Source organism: Amborella trichopoda, chromosome 2 (assembly GCF_054954075.1).
Source record: "Amborella trichopoda isolate Santa Cruz 75 chromosome 2, AtrichopodaSantaCruz75HAP2 v2.0, whole genome shotgun sequence".
Lineage (NCBI taxonomy): Eukaryota > Viridiplantae > Streptophyta > Magnoliopsida > Amborellales > Amborellaceae > Amborella > Amborella trichopoda.
The window spans coordinates 60,290,127-60,300,917 of record NC_142337.1 but is presented as its reverse complement, the minus strand read 5'-3'; the positions used below and the strand labels follow the sequence as shown (position 1 = coordinate 60,300,917).

Sequence of the window (10,791 nt, the reverse complement as noted above, 5' to 3'; positions counted from 1 at the left end):
GATAAATGAACTATTTAACTTTATACCATTTTAATTTCAAACACATGTTCGTGAATTTGGAATAGCTACGAATAGGTAATAATTCAACTCTTATAGATATTTCAATAAATTTGTTTAAATTCTAAAATAAAACATCAAAAGGAAGATGTCTTATAGGGAAGCTTCCCACAAATTTCCATGCAGTAATCCTCCCAGCCATTAAATATTAATTTGGATGATGATCCGAAAGCCATATGCTTCAAAAGATAATATTATCGAGGCATGTTCAAGTAAATGGAACCTGGTGTGGTCAGGCTTTTATCCGATATTAAGAAAACTTGAGGGTATATTTGATGAGTAATTTAGGTTTCTATTCGATATTGAAATCGAAACCGAGGACATATATTTGGCATTAGTCGGCCGATGTGTTTAAAATCGATTCATTGGATTGAACGACTGGTTCATGCCTAACCCGCCATTGACTCCCTCTCTCTCTCTCTCTCTCTCTCTCTCTCTCTCTCTCTCTCTCTCTCGCTTCTTCTCTTCTTCAAGAAAGAGTTTCAGTGTCATTTTCTTTCTCTAAAAGGGGCTTTAAGGTGTAGCAGGAGAGAGTAACTTCTGGAAATTTTAGCATTAGCCAGGGTAAGATAAGCTGCAAAAAACGGTTAGCTACTTACTATCTCCTGCTGCTTCTGTAATGGAATTTATTCGACTATTCACATGTATATTTACTGCATTGGTGAACATCAGTTACTTCTCCATTCGGGGGCTCTTTTTTCTCTCTGTGTGCGATATTTAGCTTGTCATGGGGGTTGAAATCGGTAGTATCTTGTTTCATCTCTGTGTGCGATATTTGGCTTGTCATGGGGGTTGAAATCAGTAGGATCTTGTTTCATCTCTGTGTTCTTAAAATTTCGGTCTACGTTTTGGAATCTCTCTCTCTCTCTCTCTCTCTCTCTCTCTCTCTCTCTCTGTGCAATATTTGAACAATGGTTTGGTTTCTCATGTCATTTTCATCTACTTTCCCCATGGCATTGAGTTCATTTCTATTTTATCTTGGTATTCATGGCGTCTTTCTCCCTTTTAAAATGTGGACCTTATATTGCATGCATGACCAAGTTGTGTACATTTTATTGTTTAAAACCAGCAAGATTCATGGAGAATGTATTCTATAATGTGCACTTGAGATTTTTTGAGAAGTTTCACTTGAGATTACTTAAGTGTTTAGTGAAGTGGGTTTTTTTTATTTAAATGGAGTAATGATCTTATGGAAAATTTTAATGTGAAATTAGGATGGAAAAACAAGCGACATGCGTATGCTTAAGTCAATGAGAGCTATAATGCCAAAGACCTATGGCATTGAGAGAAATAGAGAACTATTTGTACAATGGACCGCATTTTGATACTGACATAACTTGTTGTTTTAGGACTGCTTAAGTTTATATGGTTAAGCCATTGCATGAAAGGAAATATGTGTTCCTTAATGCATTTGCTCCTAAGAGGTTTAGCATATTTGTCATAAAGGATAGATTATTGACCATGTTTTATGGTAATTCACTTGTGCAATTTATTTGAAGCAATATGCTCTAACATTGTCTCATATGTCAACATAAATTTTAGTGTGATAGTTTCAATTTCATGCCTATAACTCTTTTGAGTTATGATAGTTTTCGGCTTAGACTTCATGGGAATCAATATAGAAATTCTGATATATTGGGCCTCTTGGCCTCGCAAGAATATGAAGTTTGGTGACTAAATTATATCCTCTCGGCTGCCTTGTTTCAAGAGTGAATGGGTTACTTTTTAGCAATCAATAAGAGAAATAAGTTTCTGTTGCACCGCAGTCTCTAATCTATACAACATAAAAGCAATTTTTACAGTTTTTATAAGAGTCTTTCTTTTCTCCCCCAGGTTATTCCCCTAAGAATGGGTTTGGAGGAAGCAAATTGCTCTGAGGAAAATGGGGACAAGAAAGAAAAGCTTCCCCAAATTGGAACCATTACTTTGCATTGCTTTTCAGATTTATCTCGTACATTGCCAACAACATTTGTGTACCTGCTAAAGGAATGTTATATTCATGGTAATACTTCTTCTTTTTTTGGATGCTGATCTTTGGAATGGTGAATTAGGGGCTTCTATTGATTGGTTATCGTTCTTTGTGAATAGAGTAGTTTACATTTTAACAGGGTCAGGGAAAACTCAACAATCATGTTCAAAGCAGAATGTTTTAAGGAACTTGGCCAGAGTCATCTTAGCTGTAAAAGAAGTGTCCTATTCATAGTCTTTTGCTACTGTAGATTGCATTATGGATTCTACTGAAGCTTAGATAGTAGGACTGAACTACGTATGGAATCATTAAGAAGTGGTATTGCAAATTGATGACTACGTATTGAATCATTTAGAAGTGATATTGCAAATTGACGTCTATATGTTAGATTGCAAATTGATGTCTATATGTTAGATTGCAAATTGATGTCTATATGTGGCTGGAATTTTGCTCCTCTATCTTCTTTATGGAATGGGGACCTTGATGCTTTTGCTCCTCTATCTTCTTTTTGCATTTTATTGCTTTATTGTTACTAGGTGACATTGTTGCTTTTCTGGATATTGAGCTGGCAAGTGGTTGCTCAGGCAACCAGCTTCTCATTGGTTTGGTGTAGGTGTTATTCCTAGATTGAGGTGAAGCTCTTAGAACCTTTCTCTGTTGTATACTTTTGGTTTACGGCATTTTCTCTAAGCTCTGTTTTATAGAAACATGTTTGTAGACTGTGTGAACTCAATTCAAATGCAGTTTTGGATTTTGGGATAGAGTTATATGCTGCATGATCTTCCCTCTTTGTCATATTGTCAATATTTTCTAACTTACCTTGATAGGCCAGTGAGTCTCAAGTAACACTGAATCTGTGGAGTAATGAATGTGAGACTATTTACACAGGCATACATAGAAATATAATGCTGCCCATGTTGCCGAAAATTTTCCCAATCGTGCTATTTATTGTAACCAACTTAAATGGAGTAGTCTTTTAATTTGTGATACCTGGTACAGTGTTCCTTAATATTAAAATCTGGAACATCCTTAATTTAAAAGGTGTGGTTTGTATAGAGCCGAGGCTCTAAACAATCAAAGTAAAGCGCACCTTCAAATAGTGTCGAGAAAGGTGGTTTCAATACTAGAAATCTTTGTGATAGGCTTGAAATATATTTTCATCTTTAATTATGAAATTTAAAGCTTCAAAAGTAGTGTAGATCGAGCAGATCTATGAAAACTTAAAAATTTTGAAAACTGACGATCCAAAAATGCGTTACAAGATGCACTATTTCCAAAACTTGAAATCCATTTTTTCCTCATGTCCATGCATATTGATGTCGAGATGATCAATTTGAGGATATTTGGGGATCAAAACAGCCTCTTCTGGTGAAATTTTTTAGGTGGGCTCTAATTTGATTGTTTAGAGCCTTGGCTCTATATAAACTTTTTCCTAATTTAAATACATGTAGATATAGTCCACAATTCAATCCTATCCCTAGAATTCACAAATAAATTTAAGCGAGTATATTAATTGTTTTCTTATTACTCACACGTGCGTCAGTTTTGATAGAGACTGGTGACATTCTTAGTTTGTTCATGGTGGTTCACTGGCGGAGGTGTGTGTGCATGTGCGTGCCACAAATTCAAAATATTGTGCTTGAGCTGTTATTGATTTCCTTGGTATCTTGACTAGCCGAGTTTAATTGATTGTTAAGTCCTCCTCTACTTGTTTTCTAGCTACTTCATCTCATGTCATGAGTAGGCCTTTTGTATGTGTGTGGTGAAGAGTGTATATATGCGTGCACGTGTGCGTGGGTTAGTGGAAGAGGGGTCGAGGGCTCATGCGACAAACCTTTTCATGATTCCTTTTATTAAATAAATTTATTTACTTGTAGAAAGAAAACAGATTTAATGAATTAATTATGTCATAGTATATCATTGACAACTTAATTTGTGTTAAACCTTATAATATCCGTACATTAGCGTGTGTTATACCTCAGTTGCCCAAGTTTGCCATGGTACCTTGGGTTTATGGTTATCCCCAAATTTCTTTTAATAGTGCATTCTAAAAATATATATTTTTTAATGGTGACTAAGTTTTGCATAACGACAAGACAATTTTTAAGAGCACTGAATATTGACTGATTCATAGGCACCTTCAAGGCCACTGCCAAATTCCGGATTCTCCAGCAACAAGTCGTGAAGGCACTTGATAATGCTCCTCCTGCTGGACCTTCTAACTATATTGTACAGTGCCTGTATGTTTTACCAATATTTGGGCCTGCCTATGCTGAAGGCTTTAGTCACTTGTTGTTGTCTTCTCTTCGACGTTTTTGTCGTTTGCATTCTTCACGTGATTCATCTGCAGATTCTTCTGAAGCAAAAATTTTGGCCGCACATTTGTTTCTTGATGTACTTGCTGGTTTAGTTATCCAAGAGGAGCGTATTCTTATGAAGTTGCTCGAAGATTTTGACATTAAATTGAAGGACATTGGAAGAGCCATATGTGGCTCTGTAGTGCATGCGGATTGTTCAAGAATAGCAAAGGAACGTGTTGAAAATTATATCTTCCAACTTATAGAATCCCAATCTTATATAAATGCAGTTCATCTTTTAGAACGCTTTTCCCTTCGGATATGTAGCCAGTCTCTTCTTGATTCAATGATTAAGGACAGTCAATTTAAGGCAGCTGAGAAGTGGGCCACATTCATGGGAAAGCAAATGGTTTGTTATCTTATTCAATGGTATATTGACAAGAAGATGCTTAAAGATGCGTACACGATGATTAAGGAAAATTGTTTAAAGCAGGAATTTCCAGATGCATATTATCAATATAAAGAAATGTAATGTTGGCTTTTACTCCTGAAATAAATGATTTTCTCTCCTCTTTGAGTATTGCCATCAGTCCCTTTATGAATTAATAAACGTTTAACAAAGGGTTTCATTGTTTTGCAGTTCAATGAAAAAGCTAGCAGAGAAAGGATGTTGGGATGTTGCGGAGTTCAAGACTAATAATGATCAACAGCTTCTTTTATACCTGGTCAGACTGTGAGACATGCCTTTTTTAATTTAAATAAGGGAGAGATTAGAAATTGTAATTAATTGTGACAGAAGTGGAAAAGTAAAAAATTTCACTTCAACAATCAAATCGTTAATTTCGGTCTTTCAACCAACAATCAAATCATTAATTTTGGTCTTTCAACCCACTTTTATCATCCTCAACATTTAGTTATTGCCATCGAAACTTTAGCTTCTAGTGTCGCTTTAAAGTTCGAACCCAAATGCATAACATAATTATGTTGCAAGCATCGTGATTAACTGATATTGAGCATGTAAGTTGTGAAGACTAAGGTCCAGTATTTTCCATGACGTAATATGTTTGCACTTGCAAAATGAATTGTAATCTTTGCAATACCGATTTAATGTTTTCATTATTTTTCTATCAGTCTCAATTGAGTCTTGACAAGTCTAGGTGGTTTTGTGTTGCTTGGATCCATCTGATCATTGCTTTGGATGGGCCTCTATGTCAGAAACTTTGAAGGCTTTCTAACAGTGTAATTCTGTTTCTAATTGTCTTTACAGCTTATCTTCCAAAAATGGAAGGACATGTAATAAAGAAGAAATTTATCTGTCAATCATTGATCAAGACATTGTCTAAAATATGCTAAAAAACAAGTGTTTGGCATCCAGATATATTATAAACATTAACTAAATTAACCAAAGAACCCATTTGGATCCCTAGAAAACAATTGTCTGAAAAAACTATTTCAGGCATTTCCTGTAAAATGGGTTTTTTTCTGTTCCTGGATGCATCCTCAAAGATGCATTTCCATCTCGAGAAGGGGTTAAATGCAAGGAATCTCTAGAGCGAAAAACATGCTAGAGATAGAGAGAGAAGGAAATGTCTAGAGCAAGCTGGAAGTACAAAGAGATTATATGAAGGGGAAGAGGCAGAGAGAGATGACAAATAGATATATGGGGATTTTTTAGAATATGTGTGTGTGTGTGCGTGTGCGTGTGTGTGTGTGTGTATGTGTGTGTGTGTGCATGTGTGTGTGTGTGTGTGCATGTGTGTGTGTGTGTGTGCATGTGTGTGTGTGTGTGTGTGTGTGTGTGTGTGTGAGAGAGAGAGAGAGAGAGAGAGAGAGAGAGTTGGGGTAGGGGAGTTGGGTTAGCAAGGAGAGAGGCAAAGAGATTCCCCTTTTTTGTTTCGGCCCCCAACGAGCTATATGCTCGTTTTAATTTTTTGTTTCGGCTGTGTAAGGATCTGACAGGGAAACTATTTTTTTACCTTGTGGGGAAATAATCTCTATTTTGGACTCAAAATAGAGAAAATGATTTCTGGCAGAAAATAATTTTTGCCCCAGATTTAAATTTCCACACTAGATTTTCAATCCAAGTGGTGGAATGTGCAATCTCCCTGGAAAGCCATTGCTTGGTAATTTTTTTCTAGGGATCCAAACGGTCCCTAAGGCCATGTGGATATCCAGAAGGAAAGAAAAACGACTTGCATGTGTGCATTGCTGCTCCTTTTCTTGAATTTTTTTGGATTGGAAAGAAATGTTTGTGTATGATTATTTGATGCAAATGATTCTTCATGTACTTTTCAGTGTGAGTTGACTTCTATCAAAGAAAAATATACATGGGAATTGTAGTCGTTTTGATTACTGACATGCATATTTTGGCTATTCTGCTTAACAAGTGCGATGAACATTCTGAATGCTACTTATATTTGATTATTCTGTCTTCTCTCTCTATTTTTCAGCTTGAACTTTCTAGTTTACAGCTCTTCAAAACTTCAGGATGATTTCTATGAAAATTAAACAAAGAATGCATATGTTATTGTCCACACAATATTTGCTTTCTATGGGATGGTAGCTCGATCATTGTACCTTTTTTTCTTTGGATTCCTTGAAACTGTGTCTGATCCTTATCATTGCTTCATCAAGTATTTATGTTTTAAATTGTATTTGTGATCCTTGGAACAAATACTTGGAAATGCTCTTCACAATACAGGTTTACTTGGCACTGGAAGCTGGCTACTCTGAGAAGGTTGCTGATCTATGTGCTCGCTACTCCCTTGAAGGTTTCTCACGTGATCCAGGTACACTTCACATTTGAAATTTTACTGAATTTCCAAGGTTCCTAAACTTTTTAATTGTAACAGCAAGAGCTAAAGTTTAATAATGTACTTGCGTCTTGTATCTCATTGGCAATAAATTTGTAGAAATTTATGGGAGCAAAGAATTTCTTGCATGCTTGCGGCACCAAAGTTATGCATTGATATTTTGATTCTGGAATCTGGATACTTCATCAGTCTTTTCTGTAACACATTTGTATAACCCTTGTTCCATAATTATTTAGGTATTGCTGAAGTCTAATATCACCATGTATGGTATATTGATCTTCTTAATACCCTTGTTGAGCGAATTGAAACTTCTCATATTCTCTTGTACTCAACTAAAGCTTACTGGAATTATGCTTAATGGCTCCCATTTTTAATATTTCTGAGCTATATGATTATTGTTTGTTTTGACAGTTCCTGAAGCAAGTCCACCCCCAACTCGTTACTTGCACCTATCAGACTTGAATTTAGAAGATGTTATTTGGGTTGAAAATGTTGAAAGGCTGATCGATGCCACTTGCCAGATTGAGGGAAACAAAGTTGTTGGCATTGATTGTGAGTGGAGGCCTAATTATGTGAAAGGAAGGGAACAAAACAAGGTAAGGCTGTAAAAAGGTCGTTGCGATTTTGGTAGCTCAAGCTGTAGACAACTCATTGCATTGTAACTGCTTTTTTACCATGACGATTTTTTTATGGATTATAAAAGTAAATAAATATAGTTTATATTTGTGTTGCAAGTGGATGTGGGAGTTATAAAATACGTTATTGATATCATGTTGAGTATGAAAAAAAGCCAGAACTGTATGCTAGTATATGGAAAGAAATGGAAGTTGTGAGTTGCATGGTGTTTTGTTTGCATGATCTCTCTCTCTCTCTCTCTCTCTCTCTCTAAGATGAACAAATCCTTTGACCTGTATTCCAACTTAGGCTTAAGTTTACTGGTTATTTTCATGGAATTTTATGTTTTCAGGCATCAAATTATAATTTTTCTGCTTGATGCAGGTATCAATTCTGCAAATTGCTTCAGAAAGGAAAGTTTTCATCATTGACTTAATAAAGTTATCGAAGGATGATCCCAACTCCTTAAACAGTTGCATTAGGCGCATATTATGTTCTCATAGAATTCTCAAACTTGGTAAGTCCTTATCTGAACAATTTCGCTGTGCCAAATTTGGTTTCTCGGTGAGGCTAACTCTGTGGGTCCTAGTTGGCCTATTCAGTTTACATGAAGAGGAATTTATTTGCTGGATAATTTGCTCATTTAAGGGAATTTTACTTCTTCTTTTTATTATTTGTATCATGAATTATTTGTCCATTGTCAACGAATATATGTGAATGCTTATCAGCAAAGATTTCAGTTCCACAACTGTCGATTTCTTTTCAACTGGCTTGTATACTAACATAAGTTTGATTCTGGGATTTCTGCTTTATTCAGGATATAATTTGCAATGTGATTTGCACCAGTTATCATATTCTTATGAAGAGCTGGAATGTTTTCAGCATTATGATATGCTATTAGATGTCCAGAAGATGTTCAAGGAATCCAGAGGAGGTCTGTCTGGCCTTACCAAGGTACCACTAATATAGTGAGATACTCAATTAGATTATCCTCCATGCTGTTATTGATGGACCATATTTATTTCTTTGTTCTTTGTCAAATTATAATGCAGTCGAATGAACTGTGGAAAATCATAATCCAATGGGATCACCACTCTCCAAAAAATTGATGGGTGATGATGTGGAGAGAACGAGGCCACCATTGGGATCATAAACTTTTCTGGTGGTTCCACTCTCTTCATCACCATGCAATCAACAGCAACAGTGATAAGCTTAATCCATTGGAACCCGTTCTCAGCAGTTTACTATGTACTTGTCTTTGCAAGATTATATACTATTACCTTTTATTATCATTTCTTTGTTATGCTCTTGAATCTTAACAATCTACTAATTATCAACTGTAATGGGAATGAGCTAGAAAATTCTGGGAGCTGGTTTGAACAAGACTAGGCGGAACAGCAATTGGGAGCAACGCCCTTTACATCCTAATCAGGTATCCGTGAATTCCCATTTATACCATAGAGCCATCCTGTTATTTATTAGATATCACGGTTTGTTTAGACATTTTTACTTTTTTGCATGATTAAAGCTTTTCTCCTTTTCTCTGTTCACGAATTGTGTCCTAGATTAACATAAGTTTGCTCAAGCCTCCATTCAAATTGCTCATTATTGGCCTCACCCATATCAAATGATGTCCTTCATTGTCAATGGCTTAATGCCATCATGTTCTAACATGCTAGAATATACTTGAGAATACCAAAACCCATATGATGCCCACAGTTAACTACAATGTGAGCCTTTCCAACTGCTGATATGTTGAGATAAACCGATCCTCAATTATTAAATTTGGGATTGAAGTCCCATCCAAACAGTTATATACACGAATCATAAGGGATGATGATGTGCAATTCCATGTAATATTCGCTCTTGTGGAAATTGGACTTTTGTCTATTTCCTCCTATAAATTTATCTGTTTCAATTTATGTGTATGTCCCATATATTCTGACATTATAGTCTGCCAGAAGCGATGTTATCTCTCATCAGAGATTGATCTATGCTAATTAGCATATGCAATCGCCTGGATTCTTTTCTGTTCATTTAGCTTCTTAAGTAACATTTTATTAGTGCTTTCGTTTACGTCATTGGGACTTCGAACTTAGCATATCAAAAGTAATTCATCACATTGTGCAATTAACAAAACAGGGTAGCTGAATATATTTTTTTCAAAATAAAATTCAGGTTTTATTCCCAAATAACAAAAGGAAATTAACTTGTGTTGTTGCAGCTAGAATATGCAGCTCTCGATGCTGCTGTCTTGATTCCCATATTCCATCATGTATGCAGCCAACCAAATACTACGTCAGCCAAAACTGGTCGCCCTAAATTTGAATGGAAGTCACACATTGTAAGTCTTTCACGTGTTTGGTGAATCTCATGTTCCACATACTTTTCTATGGAGGGGTTTTTGCTACTTTGCCTTGACTTCTCATAGTGTTAGATTCCGTAATGCTCTCAGGTTTCACACTTAAGCAACACGAAATCATTCCCGAGAAGCCAGTCTTGAAGCCACAGAATGCATCACTATCACGAATGGCAGTTCAAAGACTAGCGTGTACATCCTTCTTTTCTCTCTAGCACAAGAACCATAATGTGTATTTGTCCTCTCTCTAGTTTCTGGACGGGTATCCATGTTCTTCCCTCTCTTTACTCACAGATCAATTTGTATATTCTTTTTCCTCTCTAGGTCTTGGACAGTTATGTATATTCATCTCCTTCTAGTTCACCAACTCTTATCTACATTCTCTCTCTCTCTCTCTCTCTCTCTCTCTCTCTCTCTCTCTCTCTCTTACAGTTCATTGGATTCGTATGCATTCCTGCAATGTGTTTTTTTTTATTTGGTTTTGCAGTTGATTTTTTATTTTTTTTAAATTGGTGGGCAGTTGATGTTATGCTTATCTTTGTGCCCATACTAGCTTAAATCCATGGTGAAGATGCTTTCACTATGTATTCTTAAAGGAAAAGAAAGTACTAAACGTTCGTTATAATTCAGCAGGTTGATATATGTTTGTATTGATGATGATGATATGCTGATGTGGATATA

At 35.9% G+C, this 10,791-nt stretch overlaps 1 protein-coding gene across 8 annotated transcripts; it reads left to right on the top strand.

The window, feature by feature from the left end:
* The first annotated feature begins 538 nt into the window (after positions 1 to 538).
* On the top strand, positions 539 to 10,487 carry LOC18445118 (Polynucleotidyl transferase, ribonuclease H-like superfamily protein). Of its 8 annotated transcripts, none has more exons than XR_016049872.1 (11): positions 539 to 621; positions 1,891 to 2,059; positions 4,161 to 4,851; positions 4,964 to 5,048; positions 7,025 to 7,112; positions 7,548 to 7,732; positions 8,136 to 8,268; positions 8,569 to 8,705; positions 8,804 to 9,183; positions 9,976 to 10,095; positions 10,207 to 10,487. XR_016049872.1 is itself a non-coding variant. In XM_088859060.1 (11 exons), exons 2-11 carry the CDS (start codon positions 1,906 to 1,908, stop codon positions 10,252 to 10,254), a joined length of 1,716 nt encoding a protein of 571 aa, XP_088715186.1. In that variant the 5' UTR covers positions 539 to 621; positions 1,891 to 1,905; the 3' UTR covers positions 10,255 to 10,487. The 8 variants fall into 8 exon arrangements, 6 of the variants coding, with proteins under 6 accessions (XP_088715186.1, XP_088715187.1, XP_088715190.1 ...); XR_016049873.1 differs by having other exon boundaries at positions 539 to 643; XM_088859060.1 differs by having other exon boundaries at positions 9,109 to 9,183.
* The last annotated feature ends 304 nt before the right edge of the window (positions 10,488 to 10,791 follow it).